This window comes from Peromyscus eremicus, chromosome 4 (genome assembly GCF_949786415.1).
Source record: "Peromyscus eremicus chromosome 4, PerEre_H2_v1, whole genome shotgun sequence".
NCBI classification, from domain to species: domain Eukaryota; kingdom Metazoa; phylum Chordata; class Mammalia; order Rodentia; family Cricetidae; genus Peromyscus; species Peromyscus eremicus.
In genome coordinates, this window is record NC_081419.1 from 77,450,184 (window position 1) to 77,471,435 (window position 21,252).

Below are 21,252 nucleotides of genomic sequence, written 5' to 3' on the forward strand. Positions count from 1 at the left end.
ACTACCTCCTGGTCCCACTTATGTCCCACTCCCACTCACAGTGGCTTGATGTCCTCATCTACAAATGAGGAAGGTATTCAGAATTGGGGACTGTGAATCGGCAGTTGGTGGGCTGAAGCCAACTCTGAGCCTTGCTATTTGCTTTGCAATGTGCTGTAAAATAATTAGAATGTTAGTGTCTTTGAAGACAGGTGTTTTCCATTTACTGGTCGCCCCTGCTCCTCACCGCCCATACCTGGCCTTGTCACCTACCACCACTGCCTGTCCCTTTAAGACGGTTAAAGTTATTACTTTGGGATGCTGTGAATTACATTCCCTTTCTGTCTCAGTTTCTATGAGATCAGTAATACAAGCAACAGGTGGATGGCATTCTGTGTAATCAATGTATTTGCAGGCAAAAGAAAATCCAAAGAAGTGTAACAACCACAGCCCCACTGATTCATTTCGTGGAAAGATTAGATTGATGTGGAAATAACTTTCATCTTCTGCAATGAGAGCAACTCCAGTCTTGTGGTGCCCCTGAGGTGGCATTCTTCATATCTCACCTCAGACATTCCCAGCAATCTGAAAAGGAAGGATGGCTTTTGTCCCCATTTCACTGGAACAGTAATATGAGGCTAAGGGTGTTTATATGAAATCTAACTTTCAGGGTGTGGATGCTGTAGGCAGGAGTCACATGTTGACCCCTTAGGCAACTCTTTCCATTCTCTACCCCTTTCCTTTCTGGATTGAACGCAAAGGAAGCTGTTGGAAGACTAGTTTTGTTGGTCTTTTCTCTATTGCACATGGAGAAGAGGCCATACCCTTTGTGTCCTGACTCATACAGTGGCCTTTGCTTCCTTCTAACTTTTGTCAATAAGGTCCTTCTCTACTTTAGAAGTTCTGGTGACAGCTGGCGTCTGGTTGGCCTACAGCTCATTCTCTAGGAGGCCTTTGGTGGTCTTAGGATTACTTTAAGTGCCAGTTGTAAGAGATGAGAAGAGGGGGGTCATTTGTGTCTGATTTCTCCATGTGTTGAAGTTATTGAAAGGTCATACTCAGGCACTGGAAATTGAAATTCTCAGTGTTTTATGAGTTGACACCCCAGAAGAACTAACACCCCAGAGCCGTGCTTCATTTGTCTATCTGGGAGCCTTTTAGGCAGCTCAGAGTTATTTTTGTTGGGTTACCAGTTCCTTCCATTTCCTTAGAGTCATTCCAGAAGATTTTAATGAACATTCCATACACATCAAAGCTTGGCTGAACAACTAAGTAAGAAAACAAAGAAAAGAAAACCTTACCAGGTTTAACATTCGATTTGGAAATATAAACAATGCTTTGTGTAGCCATCTCCTCTGGCAGATGAGGAATCTGAGGCTCAGAGACTCTAGCCATCCAGAGGATGGTTAAAATTCAAGTTCCCAAATTTGGATATATTCTTCTGTTTACTAAAGATCTTAATTTGTGGCCTTTGAAGTGGCTTTAAAAACTGGGTAATGGGGTCTGTATATATCAGCTGGTGAGGATAAAGCATGGAGAAAAAAAAAGAAAACTTGCCCAAGATCATATCTATAAGTGCTGAAGTAGGATTTGAACCAAGGCCACCTAAATGTGGGTCACACTGCCTCTGCTATAATTGGATAGATACTATTAGGCTGCCTTTGTGTGTTGATTTATCTGACCTTTACAAACACCTTGTGTTGTATATGCTAGAGTGGAAACTCCCATCTCCTCATCTATACCATGAAGGCAGCAATCACAGAATCAGGGTGGTTGAAAGCATCCCACATGGCACATATCACATATCAATAGATGGGGGCTATTGAAATTGTTACTAGCAATGACATTCAATAAGATAAAACAGTAGTCCTATATTAGTAGGTGAAAAAGTGGCTGGGACACAGTGAGTACCACAAATTAATCACAATGGGAAGCTTATTTCAGATCAGAGTATCAAACATGAATCTTGTCCTAACAGATATCATACGAGACTTCCAACTTCCATGCTTAAAAACTCTTAGGTGAAAGGGCTTCTTACCTTAATGAAGCCTTTGACCAAGAAATGATGGCTTCATGTTCTTTCATTCTTGGGCTTGACAGCAACCACGCTTACCCTCCAGAGCATCCTATGCTATTAAAATTAGAGCAGTGACTAAGTGACTGGGATTTTACTGGCATTACATAATTTTATCTACTTGGGACTTATTTTATGTTAACAATGCTACTGTTGGGAAATTTCACCGAGCAAAGGATAAGGTTGGCCATGTATGTTTAAACCTTGGCCTCTGGGCACGTTTAGCCAAATCCTCCTTAATTGTAGACATCTGAAGGTCTGCCTCCACAGGCTCCCACATGGCTCATGTGCAGTTCTCTGCCTGCAACATATTTTGGGGGGAAAATAGCCAAGTCTAGCTTTATGATGTGCCCTTGTCTAAGTCCTTCCTCTTCTCTTCTCCCTCATGTGGGAGAGCAATGACCAAGAACTTTCTGTATTCTTATTAAGTCATAGACCTCCCAGGGTCATCAAGAGCCAGCATGTAGCAGAATCAAGTAGAGGAGTGTTAAAATCCCAGAATACCATATTGAATCTGAGTGACCCTAAGTTGCCCACACTTCCAATCCCTGCTTGTCTTCTGGTGAAAGAACATGTCTGTGTACCTTGCATGGTTGTTGTGAGATTCTGCTTTGATGTTGTGTACATAGAACTTGGCAGAGCTTCCAGGAGCTTGACTCTGGAGAAGCCAGCCAGGGGAGTGGATTACTAGAGAAAGCAGAGCAGGTCAAGGGGCCAAGGGCAGGCTGAGAATTCTCTAGACAACACTGTCTGTAGGAGGGCAAAATTACTGTTAAGATTTGACTCTCAACAAGAATTTTTGTACATACAGGATTTTGCCTCACAGAACCAAAAGCTAGTCAGATTGAAATGGCCACGGTGATTGTAAGAGTGACTCATGACCAAAGCAACCGGTGCTGTAAATCAAACACCAAGGCTAAGGATGACTGGAACATGGGAATCCCCTCTTCCCTTCTGTTCTGTCCTTATTGGGGAAGGTCTGAGGAGTCCCAGCTGTCTGGGGCTTTAGGGAAGTTTCACTCCCAAAACTGTTCACCTTGTCACTGAGTTCTTGATAAGAATGACAGTTTATTTGGCTAGGGGGTTGTAATATGCCCAACCTCTCTTAAGTGCCTTTGCACTTACTGGTCCCTAAAAGCTGTTGACTACCTCATAAATGAGACACCCTCATTACTCCTTTGCACAGATGAGGAAGTCAAGGTACAAAGAGATGCTGTTGCCCAAAGTCATGTGCTTGATAAGTGATAGAGCTAGGATTTGAACCTAGATTGTTTAAGTAAAAAAAAAAAAAATTGCTGCGCACTGTCTGCTGTCTCAAATGGATTCAGTCATGGAGTTCTCCAGAACCCAATACCAGCTCCATGCTGATGTGACAAGGAAGGTCACAGACATGTTCTGTAGATCACACCTAGGCAGGCGTCTGTAATAATACCTGAGAAGGGTGACAAAATGAAACAAGTATGCCAACCCGCTGGAGCTCCAGAGACTTTCCTTTCCCTCAGAGCCCTCTCAATTACAGGTCTTGGGATTCTAGGCTGGGTCACACTGATGGTCTGACTTCGTTAAAAGCTTCTGAGAGCCTGGAATTTGGTGCCTGAGTACCTGCTCTAGAAACATTCCAATGTTCTAACTACAAAGCAAGCAGCCCCCATATTGTTAGCACTCACAAAATCACACTGAGGAGCCCTGTTTTAAGAAGTAACATTCTATTTAGAAGTGACAGCTCTAGGTCTGAGGAGATGGCTTGCTTGATAAACACAGGGACCTGAGTTTGATCCCAAAACCCCCACAAAAATGCCAGGCATGGTGGCAAGTGTGTTTAAGAGTGGAAGACAGGCAGATACTTGGGACACAGTGGCTAGCTGGTGAGCTCTAAGCCAATGAGAAACCTTGCCTCAAAGGAAGTGGATGCTGTACCTGAAGATGACACCTAAGACAGTCCCCTGACTTCTACACATATACACTAACATGTACATGTGCATACACACACACACACACACACACACACACACACACACCACGCATTTAAGAAGAAAAAAGAAATGATCAATTCTATAAAATGACAGGTACAAAGATCACAAAGTCACTGCCAGTTGGTGAGCCTTAGGAACCCTCTGGTATGTAGACAGGACACTTGGACCCAAGATTAACCTTTGAACTTCGGGGAGAGTTCAAAATGGTGCCAGGTATGCTCCTGATGTTGCTTGAAACGTTGATGAGTTTCAAGTGCATGAGAAACTCCCTTTTATTCCATTGTCATTACGTGGCACCCTCTTTCTGAATAATGTGTTTTCCAGCCTTGGGAGAAGTGTCCAGGCAAGTGAAACTGAATGTCTCCTGGAATATGTCTATTGCTTCCCCTGATGTCCACTCAGTTGGTTCTGGACATTTTATATCATCAGTTCTCATGTTAATGTTGGCAATGATCTCCTTAGATTCTTGCCACATAGTCCAAAGTCTGTGGCACTCACAGACACGTGGAGGCATATACCAAAATGAATGCAGTTGTCTTCTCATAGGATGGAAGAAGGTGATTTATTTCTTCATCTTTAATATTTCCATGCCTATTTTTAGAACTTCAACTGCCTTAGTACTGTGTACGTTAGGCTATTTGGGTATCACTATGGGGATACGAATACAATCCATGAATTTATAAGCCTTCATTATTGTTGAGCTCAGTTCCTGGATATTAGTAGAATATTTCACATTTCTTTATTCCAAGGAGAAAGAAAGGAAGAGATATTTAATGACTGTAGGAAAATTGGAAGTTTTTTTTCTTATCTCTAAGATTGCAAAAGATGTTTGCCAAGACTCTTTCTCTTCCCGTGACCTGGGCTTCTCTGTCCTTGCAGCCTCACAGCCACCCTGGCAAGCATTGGTGCAGCCAGTATTCCCAGTGCCGGGCTGGTTACCATGCTCCTCATCCTAACCGCGGTGGGCCTGCCAACGGAGGATATTAGTCTGCTGGTGGCGGTGGACTGGCTCCTGTAAGTGCCTGTGGGCTGGGTTCTTCTGGGGATTGTGAATGCTGCCTTCCGGGAGTAGACAGGTGACAAGACTGCAATACGACATTAGCCAGTCTCCCTTGGTAATTCCATGTGTCCTCCTTCTCCCCTCTCCTATAAAAGTTACTGTGTCTACTCAGGAGAACCAAAGAGTTAAAAAGCAATTTGAGGGCCTCATAGTCTAGTGGAGGAATCAGATAGATCATAATACAAAGATAAAATATAGCATTGAAGGGAGCTTGGGTTACAGCTCACTTAGTAGAGTGTATGCCCAGCTTCCATTCCCAGCACTGCATAAGCCAGGCAGCTCCGTCCATGGCTACAATCCCAGCACTGAGCAAGTGCAGCTGCATGATCAGGAATTCAAGATCATCCTTGGCTACATAGTGAGTTTAGGGCTAGCCTGGGCTATGTGAGACCCTGTATCAAAAAGAAAATGTAGCAGTAATGATTCGGCTAACGATATATGCAAAGAATCACAAAATACTCTATTGAGTGAGTGGGGTCAGATACAAAAGAATGTGCACTGTATAATTGCATTTTCATGAAACTCCAGGGGAAGACACTATAAGCCATAGCTGTGAAAAATGATCAGTGGTTCCCTTTGAGGAATGATAGAAATGTCCCATATTCACAGGTGTTTATATTTGTCACAACTGGTTGAACTATTTGCTTAAATAAGTGGGTACTTTTTAACGTACATAAATTACAGGTATAAACATAATTTATGGTAACATACAGTTAAAAGCACAATGATGGAGAGAGTTATTTGTGTCAGTCTAAGATGGAAGGACAACATGGGAGGCTATGAGAAAACGGCAGAAGCAGTTGCTGAGTTTGGGTACGCACTACGTGTCAGCTTCTGTAATAGGCTATCACAGTCCTGAAAGTTTGCTCTTATCATTGCCGTACTGTAGGTCAGAAGTCTGAGGCTTGGACTCAGGAATGAACAGAGATTTGAGCCTAGGCTTGCCTGGTTCTGGAGCCCTTCACATTCTTGTTCACAGTCAGATCGAGTTTCAGAAGGCAGGGGTAGCTATGCGCAGTCATAACTGATAAGAAGCGCAAGATACTTACTCAGAGGAGAAACAGGACATCCCTATCAAAACCATCTGTGCAAAGGCACTGGGGCCTACAAACAACGTGGAGACTTTTAAGTGATGGGAGGTGAGGTAAGATGGACAACACCCTTGGAGGCCACATAGGGAGGCTTGAATCTGACCATGTGCATTTGGCTGCTGCATTTCCTGGTGAAGAACATTTTACTAGTATAGAAGATTAATAGCCCATTTATAAGTGTGAACAACCCTGGCTGGATCACCCCTAAACAGGGAGATTGGAATAGAGTCTCTCTAAGGGCCTTGAGGACACTGCTGTTCTTTGAAAATCATACCAATGTATCATGTCCACTCTTGCTGTTAAGTGATTGAGTGCTGGACAGTGTAACAGTTTCCATCTTCGTCAGCACTTGTTACAGTGCGCCAGTTAACCTACATTGAAATTTCACTTTGATTTGGACAGAATTAAGAGGTGGGACTTTAAGAACTGCTTGCTCCAGGAAGAGTGACACTGGTGTCACTGTACAGTGATGCCTTCAGTCCCTTCTTCCTCTGGCTTTGTCCTGTGACCTCCTCATATATAATGACACAGGAGCTTGGCCACACCAGATTCTGGTGCCTTAGTCTAACACTTCCCAGCCTGAATAACTCTAAGTAAAATCAATTTCTGTTCTTTATAAATTGCCCAGTCTCAAGTGTTTTGTTATAGTACTACAAATGGACAGAGACATTCTTGAGTCTATGTACTAACAGCCAAGAACCTTTTGTTTGCCCTGTTTTCTTTTTTTCCCCTCCCATGATTAAACTATAACCAGTAACCAAATGAAGTAGGACAATGAAGTAGGATCAGAGCCTTAGCTACTCCTAAAATCCCAATTTCTCTAGCCCCAGCAAGTCTGCCATTGTGAGCCCTGGAGTTCTTGGCGGTCTCCTGCTCTCAAGCCGATGGGAGTCACTTCATGAAATATTCAAGACCCTGCCTGTGTCTGACCTAAATGTTAGCAAATGGAATAGGAGGGCTGGATCCTCTCTGATCACCCCATGCAAGTGCCCACATGCTCACACTTGTGTGGGAGAATATGGTGTCCTAACTGTATGTCTGCAGTGCACCAGCAGGAAGGAGTTGGCTGACCACCAACAAAAATGATGCTCCATCTAGATTAATTTTCTTGATGAAATCATGCAACAAGCAAACAAACAAACAAACAAACAAAACTCTCCGGAACTGGAATGGGAAAGAAGAGCACAAATGCATCAATGGGAAGTTTTTTTTCTAGTTCTAAGGCTCTGATCTCAGAAGGGCTGAGGCCACGTAGTCAAGAAGGAAAGAAGAAGGAAGTGTGGAGAATCTTGGGAAGATGTGCATCAGAGTTGGGTTAGATCTGTTTTCAATCAGTACAGATGCCACATTCTTTCCTACCAGAGAACATTCTGGAAACAAGTGCCTAAGCTTGCTAAGCTCCAAGGTTTGGGATGCTACTCCCTGGTGTGTAAGTAGGGCTGAGGGCTGGAGGCTGGGTTGAGATAGGGGTGCAAGAGGAGGCTGTCTGGTCTTTAGAAAAGTAGTTGATGGAGGAAGAGCAGAAAGAAAGAGATGGTGGTCAGTGTTTTCTTCTGTAAGTAAAGTCTGGAAGATTTTTATACTGCTAGCAAGTTTTCAATTTAAAATGGAACAGAGCCTCCAGTGACATTTAATGTGTCACGGTGTTTGCCAATTGCTGGAGCCAATCCAGCCTTATTACAGCCCACTAAGCCCTCAATGCTTGTCTGTGGCAAGGTTAGCTGCTCTGTAAATGTCATGGTGAAAACCAAGGTTCTAGAGCATTTCAAAATGCCCAAGTCTTGAAGTATGAAAAAGGCAGGCCTGGTTAATACTTGAACCATCTCCTGGGCCCAAGAAACCTTTTGTATCAAAACTGAGATATTTATAAGAAAGTATGGGAGGATGGTAAGGAGGGAAAATGTAGGAAAAACTGAGACCCAATACTAAAATCAATTACTGGGCCCAGTGAGAGCCAGAAAGGAAAAGCCACATACAGTGACACCAACACCAATATGTGGTCCATTCCTCATATGACACTCTATTAGGGAGATCTTTTCTGGACTCAGATTTGCTAAGTAAGGGTAGGTGTGACTAAAACATCTAAAAAGGATACCTAAAATAGTCCCCATCCTGTGGGACACTCCATGTGTTAGTATCCCTTTCTGGAGGGAGCAGAGTTTTGGTCCTCAAATCAAGTCTGCAACCAATCTGATGTGGATTCAGGAGGTGTAGGATAGAGTCCAAGAACTGACATGTATACCAAGTTCTCAGGTGGTGCTGATGATGGGGCCCTGGGATCTTACTTCTGGGAAAATGAGTTAGAATAGGGAGGGAGTTTCTCCTCAGCCAGGATCTTCCTGACTATGGGTGTCTACGCACTCTATGTTGAGTGACCATTGACAGTTATCTTCCTGACTGTGGGTGTCTAAGCATTCTATGTTGAGTGACCATTGACAGCTTATGCATCCATTCCATGAAATTACATTGTCAGTGTATTAAGTGTTAGACATTGTTCTGATCACTTAGCAGTGGTTCATTTAAAAGTTACAGCAAATTATAAGTAATCTAATAGTGTATGATCCCTGTAGTTGAGGTAACCGAGAGATGTAATTTATCCTATTTGGTGGATGTTGAATAACCAAACTGTCGTTCAAATACAGACAGCTTGGATGTTTCTTGGGTATTCTAGGCCTGAGAAGATGCATTTTCTGATCCTTACTTAAGACATGTGTGTATGTTTTAAACACCACAGACACACACACACACACACACACACACACACACACACACACACACACACACGCTACTGCTACTGCTACTACTACTACTACATACAAAACTTACTTAACTTCCACTCCATTCCTGATGGAAAAGAAAATCATCTCCTGCATCCACCATTTTTTTTTTAAAGAGTCTAGAAAGTCGTGTTTATGTCAGCCTTTGGCTCTCATTCTTCATGCACACAGATTTTCCCTCATTTCTGCTTTTACTTTATCTCTAATCTACGTCAGCTTCGCTGTAGAATGTGATCCACGTTCCAGCAAGGCCTCCCCTCCCAACCAGTGGGTCTCTGACTCAAGGCAAGGTAGTCACAGACCCAGGGGCTGGGTGAATGTAAAGCTCTGCACAGCAAGACTCTTTTCGATATGTCGCCAAAGCTAAGGAGAATAAGAAAATGAAAATGGAAAGTCTCTTCCACCTGCAGCTGAATCTCAGTGTTCTCTGACCCCGGGGATAGTTCTGAACTATCCGCATAGGAATTACATTTTAAGAAGAGATTTGCCTTGTTTTCCTCTATGTGTATATGCTTGTGTGTAAGCATGTGCATGTAAGTGTGTTTTGCTGGGCCTGCAGAGGGTTTCAGAACTCCTGGGGCTGGAACTGTGAGCTACCTCATACGGGCACTGAGACTCAAACGCAGGGCCTTTGCATGAGCAGTCCAGGCTCATAACTGCTGAGCCTGTGTCAGCGTTAAACACTAAAGAAAACTTTAATGCCGAGACTCTCTTTCCTTAAGAAAAACAACCCTTTAGTGTCCCGCACCTCTCCTGATCGCCCCTGCCTTGATGACCATTTTCAACCATCCTGTCTTGCCAAATCGTCTTGTTCTTCTCTGAGTCTTCCCCAGCTTCTTGTCTACCCTTTGCAGTTTGGATTTCTGTGACTCCCTCCTCCTCTTAGATGACGCCTGAATCCTCCCTTTTCTTTGTGAGAATCCTGCCAGATGTTTTGCTAAACAGCGAACAATCCCTTCTTTCTCTTAAGTTCATCTGCTTCTAATCCAAATGAATAATCCATTCTGTTCTTCCTCCTGCTCCTACCTACTTCCCAACTCTCCCACCCTGCCCCAGGCCACACTGAATGCCCACAGCTCTCTCTGGTTTCTATGTTCTCAGACTTCAAGTGTAGCTAGAAACCATTTTTTAAAGAATTGCATCTGAACTGATCACGTACAGATTTTGTTTTTGTTTTTGTTTTATGAGTCTTCCCCAAACAAAACAGCACAGATGCTTATGTAGCATTCCTACTGTATTGGGCATTGTGAGTGATCTAGAGGTGGCTTAGTGCATGTAGGGAGATGCCTGTAGGTTATAAGCAAGTGTTAGGACATTTGGTGTAAGGGACTTGGGCATCTGTGGATTTGGGTATCTGTGGGAGGTCCTGGAGCCAATTCCTCCATAGACACTATAAATCATGGTCTCAGTATTCAAAAAGCTCTAGTAAAGATTGTTTCTAAACAACAACCAGATGTGGTGTGCTCAAGAGATCCCAACAGGTGCAAAATGAGGAGTATGCATCTGGTGGGGGAATTAAAGAGGAAGTGAACTCATCACATGAGTAATAGTAGCAATACCACGAGCAACTGATGGATTGGCATTTATTTCGTGCCATCTCAGCCTTTCATATGCAAAGGATTTTGTGGAGAGCCTCTTGGATGGCATGTTGGCAGTTACTATCTCCCCCTCTGGTGGGTATTGTTCTGACTGACAAATGAGAGACCTGTACAGGAAAAGCTTGATGACCGGCCTGTTAGAGCAGGAATGCACTGCAGGATGAAATCCAATCACATCCAGTCACATCTTAACCAACAGTTAGGTGAATGTCCTTCCTTCCTGAGTCCCAGAGGACTCCAGTCCTTCAATGCCAGCCTGCTCCAGGTCAGGAACCCTATGTGACCTGTTGCTGCCACACAGAGCCCCTCAAGACAGCCCCTCAGCACCCTGTCCTCTGAGAGCCCATATTACGTTTTGTTTCTATTTGGTGAAGTTCTACAGCATTCCAGCATTTGGTTCTTTTACACCTACAGCAATGATCATTTCTTAGGATTCAACACATTACAAAGGCCCAGAACAGCTGAGGGATCCAGGACTCTCTGTGAGAACTCGGACCTTTAGACAGTCTCACATCTCCCTGCCAGAGGACTTGGACCAAGAGAAAAAAGAACCAGAGTACCTTGGCAATTATTTTTCTTCAGATGAGCCAGACCCAGTGATTGGTGTGAAGGACTGTTCCGCCCCCTCTTGTTTTTGGTTCCTGCCAGCCCAGGAAGAAGAGCTGTGCCATTTAGAGTGGATTCATTAAATGCAAGATTCTGTTCCCATCTCCTTTGCTTTCCTGCCCTCCTGGCAGACAGAATCCCAGAGGCAGCATCAACAATCTATTCCTTTTGTTTTTTATCTTCCATTCTTTTGCCTTCTTTTCTTTCTCCCCCTCCCCTCTTCTTCCTCCTCCTCCCTTCTTTTCCTCCTTCCTCCTTCCTTTTCTCCCCACTTTCTTTCTCTACTTCTGAGGTCAACATGAAAGACAGACTTTCCCGAGAGGCTAAGATTTACCATGACAGAAAATGAAAGTTATTTGCTTGGGGAAAACTTTTCACATATGAACCAGAAATTCTCATATCCTTCTTTGGGCCAGAGTTATAGTTCCCTAGAGTCAGTAAGATATTTCCCTGGTGGTTTAGAAGTTGCTTGGCTTTGCGGTATTGGAGGGGCAAAAGCATACAAACAGAATAGCCATGATTGATCTCCTGATTGGGTATCCTGGGAATTTTCCCAGGATTCATAGCAGCAGAGGAAGCTGGCAAGATGGGGCTTAATCTAAATTGGCATCTTGCTGTCTGACATACATCCTTTAACTCCTGCCAGCTTCCCGAGGAACATCTTCATAAATTTGCCCTATTTCCCTTTTCTTCTGTAGTGATAGAGTTGAGTCCCTCTACCAAAAGATATGACTGTCATCTCCACCTTGGATCCCATCCTCTCTAATCTATTCAAGACTCATCACCAGAGCTCATCATCTGTTCTCCATCCCTTTAGGCTTGCCTTCTCAGTGGGCTTTGTTTAATATTTAATCAGCTTCAAATAGTTCCCTTCTAAAATAAAAACAAACCAGAAATCCTTCCCCGTGTTCTCTGCCTCTGTCATCAACCATTCTTTTGCTTTCTCCAACTTCTTGGAAAAGGTGGTTGTACATACATAATGCCCCCACTTCTCCTCACTGCAAAAGCCAGTCTCTGTCCTTATAAACTGCTCTCAGCGGGTCAACTGCAGTCTCTTTGTTACTAAAATCTAGAGTTACTTCTCTTTTTTGTCAACTCAAGGCGATAACTGGCATTTGTCTGCCACATGCTGCCTGTTACAGGAGTCGGAGTAAAAATAAAGTCAGTGTTTTCAGGGGGAGATGGTAGCTTAGCCAGGCATGTCCGGATGTGCTGCCTATTACCTGCCAAAAATACATTTGAATTGACTGAGTAAAACTTGTAGTGATATTATACATACCTCATCATCCATTTAAATAACTTTTTTTTATAGTTTTTAGCAAGTGTCTGAAACTGTGATAAGCATTTTGTTTATATTATTTTATCTTCCTAACAACCCTATGTGCTGGCCATTTCTTGTCATTTCGGTTTTGAGAAGGCCCACACATATTAAGATGCTCAGAGCTGCCAGCAGGTAAGGGACAAAGACCACATTTGACTCCAAACCAGGCTGTCTCTGGAGTGCATTCTATGACTTTTCTTATGGTGCTGTGGTAAAACCCAAGACCTTGCACATGCTAGATAAGCCCTTTATCGCTGAGCTACATCCCAGCCATTTATTTTATCTGCTGTATATTAAAAAATTATACATATAATCTTACGTTTTAAAATGCAAAACACACACTTACTTCAGAGAGGTACCACATAATATCTTGATGCATGTATATATTAGGTAGTATCTTAGTCAAATTAAATATGTATGTCTTCTCAGGAATAATTTCTTTGGTACAACTGCCCACATCCTTCTTTTACCTTTGAAATTTACAGTACATTTCTGCTGTTTTAGGGTGCCTGCTAGGCAATAGCACCGTGGGGGTTCTTAGTCTCATCTAATGCCTTGTCAACTCCTACCTTGTGTTTCTTCTTGGACACTTATGCTGGGGGTTCTTAACCATCAGCCCTTGGGTGTCTTCAAGCCTAAATCTTCATTCTACCTCCCTCAGCCAGATTCTCAAGTGCAGAAGAGGGACTAGCACATTTAAAGACAGAGACACACCCAAGTAGTCCAGTTCAGCTCTGATCACATGATATGCACCCTCGGCACCATGGGCAGATCTGCCTGGTTGAAATCAGGGTGTCTGGACTTGCAAGGGAGCCATGCCAGAGTCCTCCAATGCAGCTTCATTATCCTTACTTCCTAAGGACAGATAGATTGCATCACAGCAATTAGGATTTATTTTAGGTCATTGTTCTAATTTTAAAATTAAGGTTTCCTCTCTTCCTGTAACTTAATCATACTCATAGAATTTGAATGGAAAGCGAGCGTCCTCAACAACTATGTGATTTATTTTAGGTCATTGTTCTAATTTTAAAATTAAGGTTTCCTCTCTTCCTGTAACTTAATCATACTCATAGAATTTGAACGGAAAGCAAGCGTCCTCAACTACTATGCTGGCAATGGCACTGCCTCATCCCCTCCCTTTTATGTTTCACATTTACTGGTTTGTTCACGCATTTACTTCTTTGGTGGCTTTCCAACACCTCCACTGATAGGACTTTGGAGGTAGAGGAAATGTGGCCAAAGGCTCCTTTACACTGACTGGCTCATACTTCCTGACGAGAGAGCACAACTACCCTTAAGAACTCAATTGAGTTTTCCTGGTGCTAAGATGAGTTTTATATCATTAACAACCACTTTTTCTTTGAAGTTTATAATTTGCAACATAAGACATGAGGAGAGATATTCTGGATACTCGCTGGTTGTAGCAACACTCTGAAATGTTTTTCTTAGGTTCACAGAAAGAGCAATTCCTCACTGAACTTCTGTGCTTCATCTCTAGGGACAGGATGAGAACGTCCGTCAATGTTGTGGGGGATTCTTTTGGGGCCGGGATTGTCTATCACCTCTCCAAGTCTGAGCTGGATACCATTGACTCCCAACATCGAATGCATGAAGACATTGAAATGACCAAGACGCAGTCCATTTACGACGACACGAAGAACCATAGGGAAAGCAGCTCTAACCAGTGTGTGTATGCTGCACACAACTCTGTCATTATAGATGAGTGCAAGGTACCTTTCCCATTCCTGGACATTGAGACCTGCATATAAATAGTGCATGCTGGACTTCTTATAAACACAAAACCCTGCATCCATTCTTACCACGCTTTTGTAAGGAATCACGTAACCCAAGCTTCTGTGAGGCCCAGATCATCCCACTCTGCATCCAGCATGGTGGGAAATCCACACGTCTGACACCAAAAAAACAAAACAAAAACAAAAACAAAAACAAAAACAACCACAAAAAAAACAACAACCAAGCAGTTGCTTGTCTCAACAGATTCCCATACCCACCTCACTACTCTAATTTGGTCAATTTTCTTCACACTTTGGGCCAAGAATTTATGGTTGTTAGAACTTTGATGGCCTTCAAATATTCTCTTCCTTAAAGGGAGGGTCAAGAAAAATGTTTATCAAATAGCATTGACTTTATATAGCATGAGTATTCCTCCTTACTCTGTATTACAAATTGTTTTTATTGTTTTTTTTTAAAGTTTGATTGGCTCTCCTCTTTTTATTTATTTATTTATTTATTTATTTTTTTATTCTTGAATGGAAGGGTAAGTTTTATTCTGGCTTTTATGCAGTTTCAAGAATAACTGTTCTTTAAAACAGTTATCCTGAAAGTCTTTTAAAAATGCTAAGTATCACACTCCAGTTCTCTGGCACTGTGGGTGTTCTGGGTTCTCCTCCAAGCTGTTGGGTGCCAAGTCTTCAAGCTTGATGGTCTCTAGCTGGCCTTCACTGTAACTAACTTGACATTGTTAAAGACAGACTGTTGTGACCAGAGTGATGCAAACATGGAGAAACACTGTCAGATAAGAGAGGGGTTGGCTTGCTAAAATGATTGAGTGTAGCAGCTGAGGCCGGTTTGAATCAACAGAGATCCCTTCTGCCTTTTTGACTCCTGCTGATAAAATCCTGTTTAATCTTTCTTACTGTATTAAGCCTTGGGTTATTCCAAATAGCACCATGGTTTCTGCCAGAGAGCTCAGGCTAACAGAAGCAATTCCATTTACCAGGCTGTATCATAGGTCCAGAGAACCTGTAGAGCAGAGAGTCTTGCTTCTTCCCTCTACATCAAGTACATATGCAGGTGAGCCGGGGCTCTGCTACAAACTGCAGAGTGAGACTACTCATTGATTAATTAATTGACAAGACAAAATGATTTCCATTTTTAAAATTTCAGAGAGACCATGGGACAATAATCCATTTTCTTGCAATGTTAGTGTTTTTCACACCCAAGTGAACGTGTTAAGTTCCTTTCCACAAAAAATGCTAGTTTGGATCAATAAGGGTCAATATTCTCACGGAATGATTTTTATCTTGTGTTCATCAAGTATTTATTGTGTGCCTTGTATGATTTAGTGGTGTGTCCTCTCCTTCCTCCATGACATCCCATGTTTTGATCATTCGCCAAGTATTTACTGAGTGCTCATACCTCTAAGACCCTACGTACTGGAGCTATGCAAACAAGAATATGCAGTATAATACAAAAGAGAAGGTTTGAACTCAGACCATTTCCGCTCAAGGAAACATAAGATAAGACAAAGTGGGATAACCATATATATTTTTTGTTTCACTGTTATGTGCAGAAAGAATCCTAGTCAATGCTGGGACCCTTTGAGGGACTTCTCAAAGCGTTTCATAATACTGTCAAGAACATGTTTTGAAAAGTAAGGAGCAAAGGGATGGAAATGTCTTTCTATTCAGACTTACTTTTCTTTTCCTAAAGACTGCAAAAGGTTGGGAAGTGGTGGTGCAAGCCTTTAATCCCAACACTTGGGAGACAGAGGTAGATGAATCTCTGAGTTCAAGGTCAGCTTGGTCTGCAGATTGAGTCTAGGACAGCCAGGGCTACACTGAGAAACCCTGTCTTGAAAAAACAAAAAGCAAAACAAAACCAATTAGAAAAACATCGCAAGAGTATTTACTACATGTTTTAAAGAAAACTGCAGACTGTAAAGGGAGTAAATTGATCCTGTCACTATAAAGCATGCCCATAGATAGAGGCACTTGTTCTCCATCCAACGTTATCATGTCCAAACTCCCCAAACAGTGCCTGGGCTGTTGTAGGCACTCAATACATACTTGTTGAATGCACCCCACTAGCATCTAGACTCCATGTCCTGTTTAGATAGCCTTCTTTTTATTGGACAGTTTCATAGAGCTAGTTGCTCAATCTCTCCATAAAATTGACTACCCAATCAACCACTTGCATCTGTATTGGATAATTAGCATTTAGATGGTGTCAATACCCAACCTGAGAAGGCCCTGAGGATAATGTATCTGGGTGTGTTAGTTTCATAAATATCTCAGACGCTTGCATTTTTAGTGAGGTGATTGGCTTCAGCTCTTTGAAGAGGATCAGATCGTCAGCCCTCTCGCTCTAAGTCAGTGTCCTGTGTTGTCACCAAAGTAGGAAGCAGCTGGGGCTCTGTCCATAGATGCACATCCTTTCTGGAAGTGTCTGGGTCACATTTATTCTTTTCTTTGAACTTCTTTCTGGTCAACTCTCAGCCTCACCACTTTTTAGGTCCAGTTTTTAGAGCCCAGCAGGAAGAGTGTCAATGCTTGTTGCCAAGGCCCTACCCTTGACTGAGCAAGACAGGGGTAGAATGGGTTAGTGAGAGGACTTCAGACTTTCTTGGGTTCAGCAGAGGGACAAGGAGTGCCAGAAAAACCACTGTTCCAGCTGCTTCTGAAATACAGGTCCCAGTATTTACAAACAAAAAGTGAACACATCCCTCATGCTGTATGGTGCTTCCAGGATGCCACATTGTGATTGATAGCTGTATACTGCCATTGATCTGATTGATCACTGAGAGCCAAATAAACACATTCAAGGCCACAAGGAATAGACAGATTTCTCCAGTCCATCTCTGGCAGTCTTTCTTGACAGTTTATTGAGGGGGGAAACCAGTTTGCTGCAGCTCTGGTCAAAACGTTAACCATTTGAAGCACTGTTATGTCATGCTAGTCTCTGACCTCATAATGGTAGTGCGGAGTTATGCGATAGCCTCTTAATTCTTGTCGAAGTAACAGCATGTGAGCCATCACTGCTAACTGCATGGGCTTTCTAAGCAATGGTGTGGGGGCCGAGTGGGGGTGTGCTAATGGGAATTGGAAGAATGGATAGATTTTTATTTTCATTGCATGGTTCACGAAGGTCGCTTGGTTTTCTGTTCCTAGCATGCTGCATGCTCTTGATGCATGCATTTCATTTCCACTTGGGTAAAAGGAGGTCAGATTTCTTTCAAACTTTGCTGCATTTGTCATGTCTCCATATTCTAATGCTTCCATAAATCCAGTCTCTTCATTATGTGGAGTATCAGTCGTGGGTTTAAGTTTGCACATGACGTTGAGGACAGACAGACAGAAGGTAAGCTAGGAAACCTGCTTAGAAGTGGATGGGAAAACTTCCCTCCTGCATAAAGGTTCAGTTTGCTCTGGGCCAGATATATATATATATGATTTGCTAATTATAGGTTCCTCAGTGTCAACATTGAAATGATTTGGAATACATTGCTACTGATCTTCCACTTTTAAATCTTTCCCCCCTTTTCATATCTAAAGTCAAGATCACTTATTCAGTAGAGCCAAAATGCCATCATTTCAGTAATTAAGACTGAACATGTATGAAATTCACCTGGCCTCACTGTGGCTGAACCTTTCACATGCATGAGTAGAAGTAGCTGCCTAATTCTGGATTTCTTTCTGTCTGGTTGTATGGAGTAGCACGTGGCACTCACTGCGTTTTAAGGACTACAGTAATATGTGATGGGTCTATGGGTACTGAGATACCCCACAGCCCTACAAATATTGTTGATGTTGTCCCCACAATGCTGACCATCTGTGATCCCCCAATACCCTCCAGGCAAATACAGATAATTTAATTCTCTATTCACTGCTGAACACCAGGATGGCTTCAAAACTAATTTGGAAGGAATGCCATTTAAAACTATGGTTTCAGCATATACTGTAAGCTTGGATCTGGTGCTTCTCCACATGACCCATGAGTGGTGTTTCTTGTGGTTCGTGGCCTGTAAGTTGGATGTTGATGGTAATTGTTTTCAGGTAACTCTGGCGGCCAATGGAAAGTCAGCTGACTGCAGTGTTGAGGAAGAACCTTGGAAACGTGAAAAATAATGACCTGACTCTCAGCCAATTCTTGAATAAACTCCCCAGCGTATCTCATGGTAAAAAGATGCTCTAAACAGGCTTCCTTTACGAAAGGAAAAATGCATATATTTCTATGTTTACTTAATCTGTTAGCCGAGGCTTAGAGGAGCTATTGTATACCCGTGATGACAGGCACCGTGCTGTGTCTTTGCCAAATAATGCTTCCTAACTGTCTAATTCTCTTACTTGTGTTATTGTCTGAATGGATGCTGCTGGAGAAGCCACTTTGAACAGAAGACACGTTCTTGCCAGCTTCCCTTTGTCCCAGTGCAGAGCTGTGGATGCTGTTTTCCCAGGGGGACAGGACGAAAGCAGTGTGGTACACTCCAGGGACTTGAGACACCGAGCACGCTCAGTGTGGTATTTCTTAAAGTGTTCATGGCTCACCTTGTTCTGCACAAAAGATTCTGCTAGAAGCTTCTAGAAGTTCCTCCCCTCCGACCTGTAGAGTTGGCACCTGCATTGATTGAGAGCTTCTGTCTGTCGTAGGGAACGCTGATGACTTAAAGTTTTTGTGTTCTGTCTAAGTCAAAGACTTCAGTGGGTGCCCACACTTTCAGAAGATAGGTGACCAGGGAGCCTAGAGCTGCTCTGCCTTCCCTATTTGTGTGCGTGTGTGCATGTGCGAGTGTGTGTGTGTGTGTGTGTGTGTGTGTGTGTGTGTATGAAAAATGGGGAATTTAAAATTTGAAACTGAACTAGGAATTATTTGCATATAACCACTGTTTACCTTGAAAAAAGTAAAGGAATGTAGTCAACCTAAATTTTAATGAGACCTAAATATTCAAACTCACTTGTTTGACTTGCATTCAGAAAGCAAAGTGAAGTTAAGTGTGATTGTCTGATCTGTTTCTACTTGTTTAACTCATAAGATTCTCCTTTGAGTTCCTAACAAAAAATACTGTCAACATCCAAATCGCTTCCATCACATTCTCATCCATCTACACGGCTGAGCATTTTAGCTTCTTCGCACAAAGGGACACATGCTGGCTATGCCTCTTTTCATATCATTTTGATATATAATATGTAGAAAGTGTTCCATTATATAAAAGGCCTGAAAACCATCACAGGATACATCTCCGTGAGAAAGGAGCAGAAAGCAAACCTCTCTATAAAATCCTGTAAAGGTGATATACCTAGGACAGAGTGCAGGCAGCCTCAAACCATCAGTAGGGACAAAGACTGGCTCCACACAGCTTCCCAGACAGAATCTTTTCCAAGGGCTGTGAAAGTCTGAAGGAAGAAATAATATAATCGGCACAGCATGGTGGTTTGCCTGTGGTACACAGCCAACGAACCCTTAATGATCGGTTGTACAAGCTAACATTGTGAATGTCTTCTGTTGAATAACCCACAGTATTTTCCTAAGATTTCTGAGTTTAAGGGTTAGCTGGGAACTTGAACCACTGAGAAACAAAACATATTTGACTCTAAGGAGCAGATGGAACCTGGCCCATGGGGCAGAGTACATGTGTCCTCTGAGGCAAGTAGAGTTGGGGAGACGTTCATAAATAGTTATAGGATGCAGCATCTCTGAAAAGGGTACTGAGACATTGCCTCTCCTTTTAGCCTCTCTCATGACTTCTCTCCTTCAAATCAGACTGCTTGGGAACATACAAAAGACAAGAGATTCCTGGTTTTTTGTTTTGCTTTGCTTTTTGGTTTTGGTTTTAATCTCATAAACCTTGTTTTTAAGTAAGGATCACTATGGAGCAGTATTAAGTGAATTGTTTTGTTTTGGTTTTTGGTTTTTGAAACAAGGTCTTGCTATGCAGCCCAGGCTAGCTCCAAACTTATAACCTTTTTTTCTCAGCCTCTGTCCTAAAGACTGTATGGTGCCACCATATCAACTGGCCGGTGGTGTTTGAATGCTGTTTGTTTCACCTTCATTTGAGGGACAGTTAATAGGGTAGCAAGGACAGACAATGAATCCCTTATAGAAGACAAGAGGGACCAAGATGATAGTCTTTGGTTTCGTTGTGGTATTCTAGACAGTCTGTAAGTGGTACCTCACCCACCCTGGTGGGGGTTCTTTCCTACCCTGAGTAGATGTGTCTAGGGAAAGCATCCAGGAGCACGCTTGGTTTGCTCTGTGTGTCGGGGGAGGCCATTCCGTACAATGGTTCTCCTCGTATGGAAGACCACCTCGATACTTGTTCATGACCTTTTCTCACAAGCACTCACAGGATGACAATGTGTGTTGTCGCCTCATATTCTGTCTGAAAATCTTTCTAGTTTGTTTTGCCTTCAACTTGTCCCTGGCTGTCCTGTTAACCTGTGTAAGAGGCCAGTGTTCTCAGGGGAGCCAAGGCACACTGCTTCTCTAGTCAGCTTTTGCTGGTTTCTGACTACATGCATTGTTTCATGAGTGTATGCTAAGGAAATCACATTTATCTGGAAATTGAATAAATTATATTGAAAATAAACAATCCATCAAATTGGAGACTGCCCTGAAAATTTAGGATGTGGGTGGAACTGACATAAGACTATGTCTTGTTTTTGTAAGGCCTCATTCATCCTTCCCATGACATACCCACTGGGGATTCCTTTGCCTAGAAAAGGTGCCATAAGCAGAACAGACAGATCCCAAGTACATTTTAATAGCCTTAGTCTAAATAGGGTACCTGTCACTGTGCGTGTACTATCCAGTCATTGTAGATCTGAATGCCTAATCTTTTATGTGTAGTCCTCTCTCTCTCTCTCTCTCTCTCTCTCTCTCTCTCTCTCTCTCTCTCTCTCTCTCTCTCACACACACACACACACACACACACACACACACACACACACACACACACTGTATGTGACACAGTGTCACATACACTAACTCCAGGGAGGTTTGAATGTTGGGGCCTTGCTAACCCTAGTCCTTAAAC

General features: G+C 42.7%; 1 protein-coding gene across 2 annotated transcripts in view; it reads left to right on the top strand.

Moving 5' to 3' along the window:
- Positions 1 to 19,034, top strand: part of Slc1a2 (solute carrier family 1 member 2) — a 123,777-nt gene extending 104,743 nt beyond the window's left edge. The window contains exons 9-12 of one of the 2 annotated variants that reach the window (XM_059261008.1): positions 4,906 to 5,040; positions 13,978 to 14,209; positions 17,509 to 17,579; positions 18,275 to 19,034. In XM_059261008.1, the coding sequence (XP_059116991.1) occupies positions 4,906 to 5,040; positions 13,978 to 14,209; positions 17,509 to 17,544 (403 nt within the window). In that variant the 3' untranslated portion in view covers positions 17,545 to 17,579; positions 18,275 to 19,034. The remainder of the gene's footprint in view (positions 1 to 4,905; positions 5,041 to 13,977; positions 14,210 to 17,508; positions 17,580 to 18,274) is intronic. The other variant, XM_059261007.1, reaches the window with a different exon arrangement.
- The last annotated feature ends 2,218 nt before the right edge of the window (positions 19,035 to 21,252 follow it).